Source organism: Schistocerca gregaria, chromosome 5, assembly GCF_023897955.1.
Source record: "Schistocerca gregaria isolate iqSchGreg1 chromosome 5, iqSchGreg1.2, whole genome shotgun sequence".
Classification (NCBI taxonomy): Eukaryota; Metazoa; Arthropoda; class Insecta; order Orthoptera; family Acrididae; genus Schistocerca; species Schistocerca gregaria.
This window is the reverse complement of record NC_064924.1, coordinates 52,540,268-52,560,449: the sequence shown is the minus strand read 5'-3', so window position 1 is coordinate 52,560,449 and position 20,182 is coordinate 52,540,268. Positions and strand designations below refer to the sequence as shown.

The following is a 20,182-nucleotide window of genomic DNA, read 5'->3' as shown; positions in this document are numbered from 1 at the left end:
TTGCTACATTGTCATGTCTCCTAGGGTATTCTGTATTTGCTAGTATTGTACATCCCCTTGTGATGTGATCTACTGTTGCTATTTGTTGTTTGCAAAGTCTGCATTTATATGTTGTGGTATTGGGATCTTTAATAATATGCTTGCTGTAATATCTGGTGTTTATTGTTTGATCCTGTATTGCAATCATGAATCCTTCCGTCTCACTATATATATTGCCTTTTATTAGCCATGTGTTGGATGCGTCTTGACCAATGTGTGGCTGTGTTAGATGATACGGGTGCTTGCCATGTAGTGTTTTCTTTTTCCAATTTGCTTTCTTCGCATCTGTTGATGTTATGTGATCTAAAGGGTTGTAGAAGTGGTTATGAAATGCCAATGGTGTAGACGATGTATTTATATGAGTGATTGCTTTGTGTATTTTGCTAGTTTCTGCTCGTTCTACAAAGAATTTTCTTAAATTGTCCACCTGTCCATAATGTAGGTTTTTTATGTCGATAAATCCCCCTTCCTCCTTCCTTTCTGCTTAACGTGAATCTTTCTGTTGCTGAATGTATGTGATGTATTCTATATTTGTGGCATTGTGATCATGTAAGTGTATTGAGTGCTTCTAGGTCTGTGTTACTCCATTTCACTACTCCAAATGAGTAGATCAGTATTGGTATAGCATAAGTATTTATAGCTTTTGTCTTGTTTCTTGCTGTCAGTTCTGTTTTCAGTATTTTTGTTAGTATTTGTCTATATTTTTCATTTAGTTCTTCTTTAATATTTGTATTATCTATTCCTATTTTATGTCTGTATCCTAGATATTTATAGGCATCTGTTTTTTTTCCATAGCTTCTATGCAGTCGCTGTGGTTATCCAATATGTAATCTTCTTGTTTAGTGTGTTCCCTTGACTATGCTATTTTTCTTACATTTGTCTGTTCCAAAAGCCATATTTATATCATTGCTGAGTACTTCTGTTACCTTTAGTAATTGGTTGAGTTGTTGATTTGTTGCTGCCAGTAGTTTTAGATCAACCATATATAGCAAATGTGTGATTTTGTGTGGGTATGTTCCAGTAATATTGTATACATAATTTGTATTGTTTAGCATGTTGGATAGTGGGTTCAGAGCAAGGCAGAACCCGAAAGGACTTAATGAGTCTCCTTGGTATATTCCACGCTTAAACTATCAATACAATCATACACAACAAAATAAATGAAAATACAACTATGGAAGAGTTACAACTACTGGTTTATATAGGAGTACTCACTACACTAAATATACACACTAGGCAGAGATCAGAACCAACCAACACACAGAAGAAACCCACAAAACTAGCATGGCAACACAGGCTACAGATCAGAATAGAAAAACACATTGGACAGGCTATTTTATTTTTTCCAGGGGCTTTCCAATTGTGCGTAGAATTAATTGCTCGGTTGACTTCATGTTGCAAAATTATCACTTCAAGCATTTGTGGTATCATCTTGTATGTGTCTGTTTCTGCTTGTATCCATCGTGCATGTCTGTTATGTTGTATCGGGTTTGACCATATGTTGCTCCAGAAGTGTTCCATGTCTGTTATGTTTGGCGGATTGTGTATTTCAATGTGTGTGTTATCTATTGTCTGGTAAAATTTCTTTTGGTTTGTGTTGAATGTTTGGTTTTGTTTCCTTCTATTTTCACTTTTTTTGTATCTTATAAGTCATTTGGCCATTGCTTGTAATTTCTGCTTCTTTTCATCTAATTGCTCTATAGTTTCTTGTTGTGAGATTTTATCTAACCTTTTTCGTTTTTTGTCTGATATTTCATTTCTTATAAATTGTGTTAGCTGTCCAATGTGTTTTTCTATTCTGATCTGTAGCCTGTGTTGCCATGCTAGTTTTGTGGGTTTCTTCTGTGTGTTGGTTGGTTCTGATCTCTGCCTAGTGTGTATATTTAGTGTAGTGAGTACTCCTATATAAACCAGTAGTTGTAACTCTTCCATAGTTGTATTTTCATTTATTTTGTTGTGTATGATTGTATTGATAGTTGTTATTGTTGTTTCGACTTGTGGGTTATTTGGTAGTCTATGCAAGAATGGTCTAATGTCTGTATTGTATTCTATATATGTCAGCTGAAATTTTTCTTCTATATCTAACATTTGTGTCACTTCGTGTTATATGTCTGTATTGTATTCTATATATGTCAGCTGAAATTTTTCTTCTATATCTAACATTTGTGTCACTTCGTGTTCTATTTGTGCTTGTTCTGGTGGCTGTCTTAAGATTTCGTTTTCCTCTTATTGTTTAATTGATGTGTGGTGTTCTTTGTTTGTTTGCTCTGGGATGTTTGAGTCCATTACAGTGTTTTCTTATTCTTCTGATTGCACATTATTTTGTACAGTATTTGTTGTACTTGTTGTTTGATGTTTTCTAATTCTGACTGGGGTATCCTGTTATTTTTGATTATTACATGGATCTGATTAGCTAGTTGTTGTTCTGTTTAAAATTTTAATTCTGGTTATCTGGTAATAAATGTTGTGTATACTTGTGGTCTGTATCCAATTGTGTTGGTTCCTAAGTTTGTTGCTTGGTAATATCAGAAAATGAGTTGTCGGTTAACTTCATCTGACCATCTCATCCTCTGTTTTCCTTTTTAGAATGGTTGCAGGAAGCATGTCCTACAAAACACCTCTATTTGGATTTAAATCATTTTCCGTGTGGCTAGCAGTGTCGTTACCATTGTGGACGGGCATAGGGTTCAAGCATCATCCCCGACCATGACAGAGCTTGTCTGAGGCTTCATTAGTTCTGTCCTGAACCAACTAATCACACTAAAAGGGGGGTTAGCCCTATTGGTGGTTTGTTCTTTCCATCGCCTTTTACGACTGGCAGAACATACCCGAGGCCTAATCTTTTCCCGGGCCTCCATGTTTTTATTATTATTATTATTATTATTATTATTAGTAGTAGTAGTAGTAGTAGTAGTAGTAGTAGTAGTAGTATAATTTTAACCATATATTGAATATGATGAGTCACAGAGAGGCACAACACAAAGACTACTAAACACGTAAGCTTATGGCTAGAAGGCCTTCTCCTGAAACAGACAACATATACACACACATTCATATAGAAGCAGCTCACACGCACGTGGTCACTGCTCTGACCACCAGGGTCAGACTACGAGCAACTGCACGTGATGGGAGAATCAATCTGCATGGTGGGGGCAACTAGGGTTGAAGAGGGAGGGAGAGCAGGGTATGGGTTGGGGATGGTAAATTGCAGTTTGTGAGAGTGGAAGGGATGATGAACTGGAGAGTGAGTAGGGCAGCAAGATGCAGTCAGGAGATTGGTCAGCAGGAGTGTGGGGTGGCAGGGGGGGGGGGAAGGGGGGGGGGGGAAAGATGGTAGTAGTTGGTGTGATGAATGGCAGCTAGCTCTAAATGTGGAAAAATGTAAGCTAAGCTGATGAGCAAGAAGAACAAACCTGTAATGTTTGGCTACATTATTACTAGTGTCCTGATTGACACAGTCGCACTGTTTAAATATCTGGGTGTAATGTTGCAGAGCGATACGAAATGGAATGTGCATGTGAGAACTGTAGTAGGGAAGGCGAATTGTCACCTTCTCTTTATCAGGAGAATTGTAGGAAAGAGTGGTTGACCTTTAAAGGAGACCACATATAGTATGCTGGTGTGACCTATTCTTGAGTTCTGCTTGATCGTTTGGTACCCGTAACAGATCAGATAGAAGGAAGGTATTGAAGCAATTCAGAGGTGGTCTGCTAGATTTGTACCAGTAGATTCGAACAGCACTTAAGTGTTACGGAGGTGCTTCAGGAACTCAAGTGGGAACCGCTGGAGGGAAGACGACATTCTTTTCGGAAAACACTACTGAGAAAATATAGAGAACCAGCAGTTGAAGCTGGCTGCCAAATGATTCTACTGCCATCAGCATGCAGTGTGTATAAGGACCGTGAAGACAAGACATGAGAAATTAGAACTCATATGGAGGTGTATAGACAGTTGTTTTTCCCTCACTCTATTTGGGAGTGGGACAGGAAAGGAAATGACTAGTAATGATACAGGGTAGCCTCTGACACACACCATACAGTGGCTTATGGAATATCTATGTAGTTGTAGATGAAGTAAAAAGACTGTGGATGTGCTTGTGGAATAGAAGGATGTGGAGTGGAACAGGGAATGGGATAGGTGGTTGGAGGACAGAGACTAACGAAGGCTGAGACCACGAGGCTTATGAGAACATAGGATGTATTGCAGTGAGAGTTCCCACCTGCACAACACTGCTAGTGTTGGTAGGAAGGGTCCAAATGGCACAGACTGTGAAACAGTCATTAAAATAAAGAATGTTGTGTTGGATAGTATGCTCAGCAACTGGGTGGTCCAACTGTTTCTTGGCCACAGTTTGTCGGTGGCCATTCGTGCAGACAAACAGCTTGTTAGTTATCATGCCCACATAGAATGAAGCACAGTGGTTGCAGCTTAGCTTATAGATCACATGACCGATTTCACAGGTAGCACTGCTTTTGATGTGATAGGTGATGCTTGTGGCTGGACTGGAGCAGGTGGTGGTGGGAGAGTGTATGGGACACGTCTTGCATTCAGGTCTCTTACAGGTTCAAAAATGGCTCTGAGCACTATAGGACTTAACTGCTGAGGTCATCAGTCCCCTAGAACTTAGAGCTACTTAAACCTAACTAACTTAAGGACATCACACACATCCATGCCCGAGGCAGGATTCGAACTGCGACCATAGCAGTCGCGCAGTTCCAGACTGTAGTGCCCAGAACCGCTTGGTCACTCTGGCTGGCGATCTCTTACAGGGATATGAGCCAAGAGACATGGAGTTGGGAGCAGGGTTTTGTGTAGGGATGGATGAGGATACTGTGTAAGATAAGTGGGCGGCAGAATACCACAGTGGTAGGGGAGAGGAGGATAGTGGGTAGGACACTCCTCATTTCAGGACACAATGAGAGCTAGTTGAAACCTTGGTGAGAAATTGATTCAATTGCTCCAGTCCTGGGTGGTACTGTGTCACAAAGGAAACACTACTCTGTGGCTGGATGGTGGGACTTTGGAAGATGGTGGGTGAGGAGAGATAAGCCATAGGAGATCTGTTTCTGTACAAAGTTAGGAAAGTATGGTCTGTGAAGACATCAGTGAGCCCCTTGGTATATTTCAAGAGGGACTGCTTGTCACTGCAAACTCAATGGCTTGGGTGGCTAGGCAGTATGGAAGGGTATGGAATGGGTGGCAGCTGTCAAAGTGGAGGTACTGCTGGTGGTTGGTAGGTTTGATTGCATGGAGGCTGTGATGTAGCCGTCTGCGAGGTCAAAGTCAACATCGAAGAAGGTGGTTTGTTGGGTTGAGGAGGTCCAGGAAAAACAAATGGAGGAGAAGGTTCGAAGTTTTGGAGGAATGTGTATAGGGTGTCCTCACCGTCAATCCAGATCATGAACATGTCATCAGTGAATCTGAACATGATTAGGGGTTTGGGATTGTGGGTGATTGGGAAGGATTCTTCAAGATGGCCCATAAATAGGTTGCCATAGGCTAGTACAGTGTGGGTGGGTCCCCATTGCCGTACCCCAGATTTGTTTGTAGGTGATGCCTTCAAAGCATAAGTAACTGTAGGTGAGGACATAGTTGGTCATGATGACCAGGAAGGAAGCTGTAGATTTGGAATCTGTAGCACATTGGGAAAGATAGTATTCAATAGTGGCTAGGCCATGAGTATTAGGGATGTTCATATTAAGGGATGTGGCATCAGTAGTGATGAGCAAGGCACTGCACAGTAAAGGAACAGGAGACATGGAGAGTCAAAGGAGGAAATGGTTGGTATTTTTTATATAGCAGGATAGGTTACTGGTGATAGGTAGAAGGTGTTGGTCTACAAGAGCAGAGATTCACTGTGGGGGCACAGTAACTGGTCACAATAGGGTGTCCTGTGTAGTTCGGTTTCTGCACTTTAGGAAGCATATAGAAGGGAGGAGTGTGGGGGGTGCTAGGGGTGAGGAGAAGTAGATTCAGGGAGAGGTTCTGGGATGGGTGTAAGGATTTGGGGAGAGACTTGAGATCCTGCTGGATTTCGGAAATGGGGTCACTGTGGCAGGGTTTGAAGGTGGATGAGCCTAATAGCTGGTGGAGTCCTTCTACCACTTAATCCTTGCATTTCAAAATGACAGTGGTGGAGTCTTTATCAGCAAGTAGGATAATAAGGTCGGGATCAGATTTTAGGTGGTGGATTGTTGTTCTTGTCTGTAGTGTATTTTGGAAGAAAGCTTTCTGGCTGAAAGCTTATGCATTTAGAAGTCTTTTTGTTCTGGCTGTCTGTGACTCTACATCTCTACTATATGGTGAGTAGTAATCTATCCTTTTAATAATATTGTCATTATTCCATCCTGGATTTTCCATGATTTGATTTTGCTTAAAAGCTTTTCTTCCATTCTGACACCCACTGGTGTTTCCCTTTGTTACTATTTTGTAACGCTACTATACTCAGTGTCCATCCTTTTCTTTCCCTTCTTTCTTGTGTTCTACATGTCACCTACATGGGGAATGATGGCGAGACTAGGTTCGAGGTTACGAAATTCTGGGAAGTTAACAGGAGTTGATTTGGGGTCAGAGTGAACTGAGTCAGGCAGGATACAACATTGTTTCCTGAGTGTGATGATAGGGTTGGTGGCCAAAAAGTGTTTCCACTGTAGGGACAAGGAAAAGGAGAAAAGGTCATTAACAAGCCCAGCATGATTGAATTTGGGCGCAGAGCAAAAGGTCAGGCCTTTGGAAAGGATTGATACTTCTGTGGGGCTAAGGCTTTTAGAGAAAAGGTTCATGACTATGTTTCTGGTCTGTTTAGGTCCTTGATTCTGTATGGTGGTGGAAGGAAGTTTTTGAGTAAGGGGTAAATGTAGTAGGCCTTTGAGGCAGGGTTTGTCAGTTTTGAGGGAATGTGGGTGAGATTTGGAGGCTGTTGTAGAAGTGGCGGATAGTGGTAGTCCAAGGCAGGAGTAGGAACAGGGTGGAGAGTTTTTTGAAGTGGCATTGTGCATGTTGGTTTAGTTCCTGAAGGGCATGGGTTTCTGTGTGTGATATGGTATCCAGAAATTTGGGATTGCACAGCAGGAGAATTTTGTGGATAGAGAGGAGATATTGTAAGGAGGGAATGGCTTTTCACCACGATGTTGGAGAGGGCTAAGGACTGGCAGAATCTGAACACATGGTGGTCATTGTGGAAGGAGGGTTTGCAGCCAGAGACAGGTAATTTGATGGTAAGTCCATTTGGGGGGATTCCATGAGCCAAGCAACAATGCAGGAAAACTATGTGGTATACGGTTCTGGCTAGAGATAAGGAAACTTTTCTATATTGATACAGATTAAATGAGCAAGAATCCATTGTGCAGGAAAAAAATATGTAAATAATGTAGAAATAATTCTTGTGAGAATTTTTTTTAATTTTCAAAAATACCCAAAAATACATGGAGAAAAATCACAAAAAGGATGGCATGGATGAAGTATGGGGAAACAAAATGAAACCTGAGGAAGTGGGACATTATGGAAAGGCGAAAACGCACTGAAATCGATGTGAAAAAACATGAAATCAAAGATAAAAATAAATAAAAAGATTGTAATGTGGGTTACCAGTCTGTAGATGAATATGTAAGAAAAAGGAGAAAAGCGGGTGTGTTAGATCAGGCCAAATAAGCATGTGTGGACTGGAATAAGAAAGGAGAAAAAAGAGGGTTGGGAAGGGGTTGGTAGGATGAGGTACTATTTTGTGTGGCACCAGAAGGTACAGAAAATAAAATGCGAAAATTTGTGAGAGTTATTCAGGGAGAGTAACCAATTTGAAGGTCTGGCAGTAATGATAACAAGAGTAATGTGGGTCATGAGATGTTGCACCAACTTGTTCCGTGTGTTGTGCACAGACAAGTCAGTTGGTACAGTATGGTTCGTAACTAAGTGCACACAGAGCACTTTGGAAGGTGCATGTGGAACACAGAATAGCAGAGAAAGAAAAGGATGGGCACTGAGTACGGCAGCATTAACAGATAGTAACAAAGGAAAACAGCTCTGGGATACAGGATGAAAGAAAAGTCTTTAAGCAAAATCCAACAATGGAAAATCCAGAATGGAGTAATGACAATATTATGAAATCATATAGCAGAGATGTTGAGTCACAGACAGGCACAACAAAAAGATACTAGACACACAAGCTTTCAGCAAGAAGGCCTTCCAAAGTAGACTACATACAAGAACACCAATCCACCACCTAAAATCTGATCCCGACCTTATTATCCTACCTGCTGACAAAGGCTCCACCACTGTTGTCTTGAACTGCAGGGATTATCTGACTGAAGGACTCCACGAGCTGTTAGACTCATCCACCTTCAAACCCAACCGCAGTGACACAGTTTCAGAAATCCAGCGGGATCTCCAGTCTCTCCCCAAATCCTTAGACCCATCCCAGAATCTCTCCCCAGGGTCTACCTCTCTCCTCACCCCTACCACTTCCCGCAGTCCTAACTTCTACATGCTTCCTAAAGTGCAGAAACTGAACTACGCAGGACGCCCCATTGTGACCAGTTACTGTGCTCTTACAGAGAATCTCTGCTCTTGTAAACCAAAACCTACCTATCACATATCATATGTAACCTACAGTGTTATATAAAAAAAAAAAACTAACCATTTCCTCCACTGACTCTCCACAGTTCCTGTTCCTTTATCGCATGGAGCCTTGCTCCTCAGTATTTATGCCACGTCTCTTAATATGAAAATCCTTAATCCTCATGGCCTAGCTGCTACTAAATACTATCTTTCCCACTGTGCTACAGATTCCAAATCTACAGCCTCCTTCCTGGTCACCATGCAGCGACCTACAGTTACTTCTGCTTTGAAGGCATCACTTACAAACAAATCTGGGGTACAGCAGTGGGTACCCACCTGCATTGTACTAGCCTATGCCAACCAATTTACGGGCCGTCTAGAGGAATCCATCTCAATCACCCATAATCCCAATCCCCTAAACATGTTCAGATTCACTGATGACATATTCATGATCTGGATTGAGGGTGAGGACACCCTATACACATTCCTCCAAAATCTCAACACCTTGTCCTCCATTTGTTTCTCCTGGTCCTCCTCAACCCAACAAGCCACCTTTCTCAATGTTGACCTGGACCTCAAAGATGGCTACATCACAACCTTCATGCAGTCAAACCTACCAACCACCAGCAATACCTCAACTTTGACAGCTGTCATCCATTCCATACCCTTCCATACAGCCTAGCCACCCATAGCCATCGAATTTGCTGTGACAAGCGGTCCCTCTTGAAATATACCAAGGGGCTCACTGATGTCTTTACAGACCATTATTACTTTCCTAACTTTGTACCATCTTCCAAAGTCCCACCATACAGCCACAGAGGAGTAGTCCCTTTGTGACTGAAATTACGAGTGTGCTACCCACTATCCTCCTCACACCTCCCAGAGTGGTATTCCACCACACACTTAAGCTACACAATAGCCTCATTCAACCCCTGCTCCCAACTCCTTGCCTCACATTTCATATCGCTGTAAGAGACCTAAATGCAAGACCTGTCATATACATCCTCCCACTGCCGCCTACTCCAGTTGGGTCATAAACATCACCTATCCCATTAAAGGCAGTGCTACCTGTGAAACCAGTCATGTGATACTACAAGCTAAGCTGCAACAACCGTGCTTCATTCTGCATGGGCATGACAACAAAGCGGTCTCTCCACACGAATGGCCACCAAGAAACAGCTGGACCACCCAGTTGCTGAGCACACTGCCCAACACAACATTCTTCATTTTAATGACTGCTTCACAGTGTGTACCACCTGGATCCTTCCTACCAACACCATCTTTTCTGAACTGTGCGGGTGGCATCTCTCCCTGCAATATATCGTACATTCTTATAACCCTCCGAGCCTCAATTTCCGTTAGTCATTGTCCTTCATCCACCTATACCCTTCTCTGTTCCTCCCCCTACCAACCTTCTATTCCACAAGTGCACCCACAGTCTTTTTACTTCCCTCCTTTTCAGTCCCCCACCCCTGCCATCTAACATCCCAACTGCACCTAGCTGCCTTACCCTCTCTCCACATTCTCCCTGTATGCTTCCACAAAGAGCACTTTATAGTGTCCCACCTGTACCCCGCTCTTCCTTCTCTTCCTCAACCCAGCTTCCCCCACCACTCAGACTGCTTCTCCCATCATGCACAGTTACTTGTAGTCTGGCTCTGGCAGCCAGAGACAGTGGTCCTGTGTGTGTGAGCTGATTTTGCATGAACGTGTGTTTGTATGTATTTGTCTATTTTGGAAGAAGGCATTCTGGTCGAAAGCTTATGTGTTTAGTAGTCTTTTGATTGTGCCTGTTGTGGTTGTCGGGAGACCCAACACCGTATTACTAAAGGAGGCCAAAATGCACGCGTCTCAGCTCACGCAGGCTGGCGTGAGGTCTGGAACATGACAAGGGAATTAGAATTGAGAAAAACGTACGTAGCTAGTGGAATACTTAACTTTAATCCATTAATGACGAACGTCGCTCTTGACATTACATGATTTACAATATCAATAGAAACTGATAATGGCACCTTGCTAGGTCGTAGCAAATAACGTGGCTGAAGGCTATGCTAACTATCGTCTTGGCAAATGAGAGCGTAGAAGTCAGTGAACCATCACTAGCAAAGTCGGCTGTACAACTGGGGCGAGTGTTACGAAGTCTCTCTAGACCTGCCGTGTGGCGGCCCTTGGTCTGCAACCACTGATAGTGGCGACATGCGGGTCCGACGTATACTACCGGACCGCGGCCAATTTAAAGGCTACCACCTAGCAAGTGTGGTGTCTGGCGGTGGCACCACATTCCTCCCTCGCAAATCGGCATTCGGTTGTGGCATAAGGCTACCGCCCGCTGTGGGGAGGACCTCATGTTGACGTATGCGACGAGGTGGGGAGCCTAACAACAGGCGAGGCTGTGCCACCTGCACCCTGCCATTCGGACCGTGGGCAGCTAGGAAACGCCTGAAAACCTGCTCCAGGGTGCACGCAAACATGCAGTGTATGCGTCCATAGAGAGACAGGAGGGGCCGAAGGGTCGAACTCCATCGGGCCAGGGCACCCGACGGGCGAAGACAATATATGGTCCGGAGAGGGCAAGAGTTCCATGTTGGAGGACAACTGGTCACGGGTAGCGTTCGGCTGCGCGTGACTCAGGGAGGCGCCCTGCGGTTGCAGCGACGCATCCATGCGGGCATTGCTGGTGGGAGAACAGGCGGTGGCAGCGCGTCGCCATGGGGCAAAATGGAAGGCAGCGTCGGTAACACCTGGGGCTGAGGCGAGCCAGTAGATGGGTCCCCAGGGCGCTGACCGGACGGCACCGTCGCTGAAAGCAGACAGCGAGCGGCAGATCCAGTGCGACAACAGAGACGCAGTTGATTGAGATGCCGACGCACCTCACCAGAGGCCCCCAAAACCAGATACATAGCGCGGCCGAGGCAGCGAAGTATGCGCCCTTTGAGCCAACGCCGTGAACCTAGATAGTGGTGATAGTAGACAACGTCACCTGGAGCAAAAGCAGGTGTCTGCCGCTGCACAGGAAACTGATGCGGTAGATGTAGCAAAGACATCAAGGTTCGGTGATGACGACCGTGGAGCAACTCAGCCGGTGAACGACCATCTCGGGGCTGAGAGTGATACGAGGACAAAAAGAGCAATAACACGTCCTCCCGAGAATGCGACACTTTCAACTTCCACATCTGTGACTTGAAAGTCCTGACCAATCGTTCAGTGGCACCGTTTGACTGTGGCGAAAATGGCGCGGACGTCAGATATTGAATACCATTGGCCTTGCAGAATGACTGAAATTCTGCGGACATGAATTGTGGGCCATTGTCAGAAACAATAGTCTGTGGAAGACCTTCAATGCAAAAGATAGCGGATAACGCTTGGATGGTGGCAGATGAGGTCGTGGGAGACATCCGGACAACAAATGGAAAATTACTGAATGAATCTACCACAACCAACCATCGAGCATTCCAGAATGGACCAGCAAAATCAATGTGTAAGCATTGCCAAGGGGAAGTGGCTTTTGGCCATGCAAAGAATTTCCGCGGTGCTGCTGACTGTTGTTCGGCACTCACCATGCAAGAAGAGCACCTTTTCGTAACCCCGGCATCGATTCCGAACCAAGTACAGTGCTGACGAGCAAGTTGTTTCGTTCTCACTATACCCCAATGTCCTTGGTGGAGAAGCTGTAAGACAGAGGACTGTAACGAACGTGGTACCACGACCCTGGACTGTTCATTATCAGAACGCAACAGCAAAACACCACGTCGTACAAAAAGTCACACCTTGTGAGCAAAAAATCGGCGAACCAACGGGTCCCTGATCCGTGACTTTGACAAGGGCCATTGCGTAGCAACAAAACGCGGAACGGGAGCAAGGACTGGGTCGGCAGCTGTGGCTGTAGCTATACGACGAAAATCAATCGGAAACGATTCGACCACGTCATCGGTTTCCGCATCAATGAACATGCAAGCAAGTTCGGAGGAATCGAATTCCCTATCCTCAGCAACAGGCAAGCCGGACAACGCATCGGCGTTTCTGTGCTTAGCAGTGGACCGATACAAGATATCGTAGCGGTACTGCGAGAGGAAAATAGACCAGCGAATGAATTTCTGCGCTGTACGTGGAGGTACAGGCTTGGTCGGATGAGAAAGTGATGTCAAAAGTTTGTGGTCTGTAATCATGGTAAAGTGCCAATCATACAAGAAATCATGAAACTTTGTAACACCAAATACGAGAGCCAATGCTTCTTTCTTGATCTGTGAATAATTTCTTTGCACAGACGAGAGCAATTTGGACACAAAGGCAATAGGGCGATCGTGCAATCCATCTTTGTGCGCAAGCACAGCACCGATCCCAAAATCCGATGCATCCACCATCAACAAAATGGGCTTCTGGGGATCGAATGGCGTAAGGCAAGTATGGGAAAGCAACGCCGATTTCAACTGGCGAAAGGCGCATTCGCAGTCTGTCGTCCAGACGAACGGAACACCTTTACGGCGTAAGCAATGAAGCAGAGCTGAAATGGAAGAGGCGTGTTGCATATAATGGTGATCATCCTTAATTTTTCCCAGCACACTCCGTAGCTGCTTCAAATTCTGCGGCGAAGGCAAGTCTTGTATGGCACGGAGGTGTGTGGGACTGGGATGTATGCCTTGGGCATTCAGTACATGTCCCAAGTATGACAAGTCCCGAGCAAAAAACACACATTTGTCCTTCCGCAAGCAAAGACCATTTTGTCGCAAGACCTGAAATAATGTTCTGAGATTGGTCAAATGTTCTTCTTCCGTCTTTCCGGTGATCACAATATCGTCCGGATAATTTGCTGCAGTAGGGACCGACACTGAAACAATGCAGGGGTGGATGCACATCTGAATGGCAGTCGTTTGAATTGATACAACCCAAGATGCGTGTTAACCACCAAAACGCGCTGGGATTCTTCGTCCACCGGTATTTGCAAGTACGCATCTGCTAGGTCCAACTTCGAAAAATATTTACCTGGGCACAGTTTGTCAAAAAGATCTTCCGGGTGGGGTAAAGGAAAAGTTGCAATCACTAGTTGTGGATTCACTGTTGCCTTGAAGTCCACACAAAGTCTCAACTTTCCGGAAGGTTTTGGCAAAATTACTAAGGGCGATGCCCAGAGAGAAGCCTGCACAAGCTCAGTTACACCTTGTGATTCCAAATCGTGTAATGTTTTTACGACCTCATCATGCAATGCGTGGGGAACATTGCGCGCTCTGAAAAATTTCAGTTGCGCGTTTACTTTCAGTTCCAAATGTGCTTCATAGTTCGTAGCGCAACCGAGGCGCAGTGCAAATTCTTCACATAGACGAGAAACACTGTCGGAAGGCACAGTCTGGTTCACTGATACGACCTGATTTACTATAGACAAGTGAAACAACTGAAATAAATTGAAACCAAACAAGTTCACTGCAGAAGAAAAACAATGGACGTAAAATGACACAAGTTTTGTTTGTCCTTTGTATGTTGCAAGAAGGATGCACTGTCCTAACACAGGGAACTTTTGTCCTGAATAGCTAGTTAACTTAACATTTGCGGCACGCAATGGAGGTGTTCCCAGCAGTTTGTAAGTGTCTTGATTGATCAGTGAAACTGCAGCTGCGGTATCGAGCTGGAATGGTATCACTATGCCGTTAATGTCAAAGTCTACAAAAAGTTTATTGTCCTGCTGACGACAAGAGCTACTGTCTCTTAGAGAGAGTGGCACTGCGCGGAGTGGAATGAACTACATGAATTTCCATGGGCGAAGTTTCACGAGCCTGAGTATCCTTGGTTTGATTCCGGCGCGAAGCAAAGGGCCTGGAATGGTTTTGAGCTTCCGATCTGAGCTTTTTCTGGCAAACGCTCTGAATATGTCCTTTTTTATTACAATAAAAGCAAATAGCTTGGCGTGACGGGCAATTCTCACGCAAATGTTTAGTAGCACACCGCGGACATGATTTGATCTCTGCATTTGCTTGCTGGCACGGCACACGTGGCTGAGAGCCTGGCGGCAGCGCCGGGTGTGAGGGCTGTTTACTGCTCGTGCCGCTCGCCCGGCAGGCCAGTTAACCTGACACACTGCTGGCGAAGTTTCAAATGATTCCTGAGCAAAGTCAAGTGTGTCTTGCCGATTCAATATGTCCATCACTTGTTGAAGGGAGGGATTTACTAGTTTCAAAATCTGTTCCCTTGTACGAACATCAGAAATGTTCTGTGAAATTGCATCACGTACCATAGTATCTGAATAAGGGAGTCCACATTGACACTCAAAAGCACAATCCCTAGTAAGGCCTTGCAAGGTTGCAACCCACTCCTGATTAGTCTGACCTGCCGTACGTTTTTTACGAAAAAAGGTATACATTTTGGCAACTACATTGACTGATTTTTTTGAAATATGCATCTAATGCAGACAAAATTTCTTCGTAGGACAGAGTTGCTACGTCGCGTCGGTGAAATAATTTGACTATCACACGGTACATAGTCACGCTGACGGATGAAAGGAGAAAAGGCTGCCACTCGTTACCTTGAATTCTGTAGGCAGCGAGATGGAATCCAAATTGGCGTGACCACTCTGTCCAGATTTCCAGTGCAGCACCAAAAGGTCGAAAAGTGGGTGCAACAGCATGTTGTGGTTGTGTTAGCGGTGGAGCAGCAGGTGCCGCATCGTTTTGCATTGCACTTTGACCCTGGACGAGCTGTCCAAGGGCATCCAGTAAGGCCTGCATCTGCTGATTCTGTAAGCGATAAAATTCAGACAGTATATCTGGAGATGGTGGCGAAGTCATTACACAAGTAAATCAGGGCAATATCGATAAGAACACTTTTACTCTCGTCGCCAATGTTGTGGTTGGCAGGAGAGCCAACACCGTATTACTGAAGGAGGCCGAAATGCACGCGTTTTAGCTCACGCAGACTGGCGTGAGGTCTGGAACATGACAAGGGAATTAGAATTGAGAAAAACGGATGTAGCTGGTGGAATACTTAACTTTAATCCATTAATGACGAACGTCGCTCTTGACGTTACATGATTTACAATATCAATAGAAACTGATAATGGCACCTTGCTAGGTCATAGCAAATAACGTAGCTGAAGGCTATGCTAACTATCGTCTTGGCAAATGAGAGCGTAGAAGTCAGTGAACCATCGCTAGCAAAGTCGGCTGTACAACTGGGGCGAGTGCTAGGAAGTCTCTCTAGACCTGCCGTGTGGCGGCGCTTGGTCTGCAACCACTGATAGTGGCGACATGCGGGTCCGACCTATACTACCGGACCGCGGCCAATTTAAAGGCTACCACCTAGAAAGTGTGGTGTCTGGCGGTGACATCACAGTGCCTGTCTGCAACCAAACCAAAAACTACTTCCACGATGTTGTTTTACCTTGAATCTCCCTCAACAATGAAAAAACCTGTAATATGAACTTGTTCTACAGGAAACAAAGAGTGCCTTAACAAAACTACCTTTCATTTTCACTGTCCCAGCTCCCCCTCTTTTAGGGATCTTACAGTAGAACTATAGTACCTGGCTGAACACGTGCAGTTGATGTCCCTCTTCTCCATCACAAGTCACACTACAAGAATGACAGTTGTTGGCTGCTTACTTCCCTGTAATCTGAAACTACAACACTTTCAGTAACAATCAAACTAACACAAGGACAACTTCAGTGAGTGAGTGTTTGCACATTGTTCCGTTGCCCACTTCCTGTGAGCAGAAACTACTGAACACCACACTCAATGCCTCAGGTGCGTCTAGTGATCTAGCAGTAAATTGCATGTCTGGAAAGTGAGAGAGCAAATGTGCATATCACTTTCCCATGACTTTCAGTGGATATAACAATTGTTTGAAGGACAATGAGAAGGTTGCTAAGCATTTATTGATAAAAATTTGAATGTTCAGGTAGCTACATGGCAGTTTTAGTAGCAATACTCAGAACTCTCACACATTTGAAAAATCAGCTTGCCAAAAATATATTGATATGCATTGATTCCCTCAGTAGTTTAACATGCCGGCTGTCACAAGACCACTGGAGGCCACAGCAGTGCCTCACATCTGATGCCACTGCGTGGTGGGGAGACATCCATCACTGTGCGTGCTGCAGTCGCCATGGTAAAAGTGATTGGCAGACACTCTCTTGAGTCAGTCATTACTCAGTGCCAATCACAGACTTCCATTCGACCTCCAAAGAGCAGGACCGTCAGTGGTACGCGTGCGGACTCTGGTCTGTGTAGATGTCATAAGCAACAATCATACTGATGCATTAATTGAGAAAGTCTCCATGATGGACCCATTGCAGCTCTACGTTGACCTGTGTGTGTCCTACATCTTGTTTTACTAATGTTTTTATTTCATTGTGCACCTTCCTAATGAGCAGCAAAGAGTGTCAACACCAAAGACATAGTTTAGGTTAGCAGACATCATTCAACTGTTTGATGGTCCACAGGGTTCCATCTTAGTCCCTTTTCCTCATTAACATTGCCATATACTAAGATCACATTGCAATGGTACAAAATTGTATATGATAGCATATAAAAGTCTTCAATATGACTGTTGTTGAAATTTTTTGGATGTTGATGTTTGGTTTATTGCCAGTTCTTTCTCATTAGGCTTTGAAAAGACTCACTTCGTGCTGTTCAAAACCTATTAAAGATTTCTACCCAGCATTCATGTAAAATGTGAGGAGTTGCAGATAGAATATGTTGACTGTGTTAAATTCATGGGATTAAAATTTAATAATTATTTTATGTATAAAAAAGGTGAATTCACCTGAAAAATCTGTGACATTACTAGGAGATGATATGGCTGACTAATAATTACCATCAGGAGTCAAAATTTCAGTACTGCCTATAGACATAATAAAGGTGGTAATATTGTGTTTATAGTTTTTGGGCTGTTAGTTCCTTCATCAAGGCATTCAGAAGCACGAGAAGAGGGTCAAATCAGTCAGACTCCAGGATGCAGGGAACCCACTTGTCATGGAGCAAAGAGGAGAAAAAGATGAAAGGTCTTGAATATCAAAGGGCTATTGCATTTTCATGGAGTAGTACGAAAACTGGCTTCATACATGTACCCAGGATCATTCTGCTTTCCTAGAATTCTATTTGTCATGACCAGAGGTAGTTCTCCATTTTGGACTATGTCTTCATAAAATTTTCTTAATTTTTATGTCAGCACCAACAGTTGCATTTACTGTTGAAGGCACAACTTTCAACATAAGTTCCATTCATTTTTTGCATGCCTGTTTCCGTACTTATAAGAGTATTGTAAGGTTTCAGCACTATTTTCGTGTTGGCAACACACACAGAAATTTGACCAGCATATTTATCTTTAAACAAATAAGCAATTTTATAAACTTTTAAATTTATTTCTTTTATCTTATTTGTGTGTTGTGTAATTTTTATTGACTATTGCATGAAACTTTTGCTACACCAATCATTGATTCGTGGCACCTCAAAAACAAACTGACAGTTTTTGTGTGTTAGAATCTTGATATATATTTTTTCTTTACTTGCAGGAATACATCTCTTACATACAGTCTTCGAATATTCGTCAGCCACTAGCTTATATTGAAAGCACTCCCATTCTGCCAGCTCAGCATCGATTCTGTAATGTGTTTATGTCATCACAACCAAGCATTGCCAATCTTAGCCCAATTGTAAAGCAAGATAACAATTTCAGCAATGAGTTAAAGAAAATCAACTTCCAATTCTCTGATTTATCTGAAGATTGCCATCAAGATGAGTTGTCAAATCTAACATCGGTGACATGTCGTCCTCGTGTGCCGAATAACTGTACGTACTCAAAGAATACTAGGGTACTGGATGACTGTAGTGTGGAAGGCGACCTCTTGACATCCAGCGAACTGTCTTCTTGGCTGAACAGTCCACGTGTGCTGTCACTACAGTGTGCGCCAGTAACAAACTGTACATACAGTGTAACAAATACAGGTGATTTTAGGGAAGAGACGATACAGAATGTACATAGTTCACATGAAAAGTCTAAACAAACACCTTCCTGCATTGATGAAATTGTGGAGAGACTACAGAAGGTTCTTTCATTAAACTTCCGTTTTGATGGTATGTATTATAGAAGTGTTTACTTTCTCACACTATTTTAGTGGCACTTGAGTTACTGAGAAGTTTAAAAAATTGTGTTCAGTATGTTGATAACTGTTGGAGGCTAGTTTCATATGCTTAGGGACAAGCTACTGTGTTTATAATAGCACAACTCAGTAATGAATTACATGTACAGCAAACAAAATAAATTTGTTTAATAAATTATTGACACAGATTACGTCTTGAGATGTGATAAGATAAGCATAGGCTTTGAAGTGAGCTGTAGTAAGGCACCATAGAATGTGGAAATTAGGTGAGATGGTGCGTGTAAAACAAAAGAGAGAGAAAGACGGAGACGAGAGTTCACATCTTAATCGGGCTGTCCAGATGTAGATTTTCACTAATTGTACAACTGATTAAGATGACAACGGCCGGGCTTCATCAGGGACTCCCCGACCCCTGGGTAGGCATAGTCGTAGTAGACTGGTCCTACTTTGCCTCCATGTCTTCTGTGATTATGTGACAGTAATGGTTTCTTCTTGTTGTCTTGTCAATGTTTTCCCATCTCAAGTTTGGCTTTCTTCTTTGCTGTGTTCTTTGCAGTCAGCTGTGGCGGCCCATGACAGGCTGACCTTGCTGCTCACTGCGTGGACAGCGTTAGGGAGCGCTCTACTGCAACGGCTGCTGGGCGGCCACCAGCATGGTGGTTACCTCTGCCTCTGCAACTCTCTGCAGTGTTTCAGCCAGGTTTGATTATTGCAGAGAGCGTAGAGACGGCTGCAGCCAGCTCTCCTTCTTGCACAGCACTTCCTGTGCCGTGGCTGGGTGCAACTAGATTGCGAGTGGCAGCTGGTGTGTTGTCACACCTCCCGTCGATGAGGCTTCCTCCTTGCGTGTTTTTCTCCTGGGGGGATCGACGTGCAGACTTCAGTTGTGCCCTCTCGAGCATGTCTTCTGTTGCCTCATTCAGTGGAGGCGGAGGTGGCACCATCGACTGCCGGTGTCGATGTCGGCTACCTCACCGCCTGTGTGCCTGGGCACGGACGGTAGAGGGAGTGGTCGGCAGTCTTCTGTGTCCGCTGTCCGCGATGGCGAGCAACTGCGGCCTTGATAACTTCACGGCTGCGGTAACTTGCCACATGTGGGCCACCAGAGTTGCACACTTGGGCTTGTACGCCCTTGGTATTGGACAGTTTCTGCGGCATGTGCGCCTGCACACTTCACACACGCCTCGGGGAAGGAGCAGTGGCGAGCCAAGTGGCCCATCCCTTGGTAATGAAAGCATTGCGCTATACTCCTCTTCTGCTTTAGGTTTACAACAGTGACCTTAGTGTTGGCCACCTGTTGCAGCTGGTTGAGCCATCTGTTCTCTGGGGTATCGGTGACGATCACCAGCAGAGAAGGCAACTCCTTGTGCATGACTGGGGGACTTGACTATGGGAGGCAGCTGTCACTGCGACCGTCCGGTGGTAGTGGCCAAATGGGAACAGTCACTTCTTCTTCTGAGTAGCCAGTTTCGGCATCGGCCGTTGTCTCTGTCTGCTTGGGTGCTG

General features: G+C 44.2%; 1 protein-coding gene across 8 annotated transcripts in view; it reads left to right on the top strand.

The window, feature by feature from the left end:
- The window catches only part of LOC126272886 (dystrophin-like), an 84,892-nt gene that overhangs the window by 40,293 nt on the left and 24,417 nt on the right, over window positions 1-20,182 (top strand). For 7 of the 8 annotated variants that reach the window (XM_049976136.1, XM_049976141.1, XM_049976135.1 and 4 more), the window contains exon 10: window positions 18,089-18,650. The exons of the other annotated variant lie outside the window; for it this stretch is intronic. In XM_049976136.1, the coding sequence (XP_049832093.1) occupies window positions 18,089-18,650 (562 nt within the window). The remainder of the gene's footprint in view (window positions 1-18,088; window positions 18,651-20,182) is intronic. 8 annotated transcript variants of the gene reach the window in all.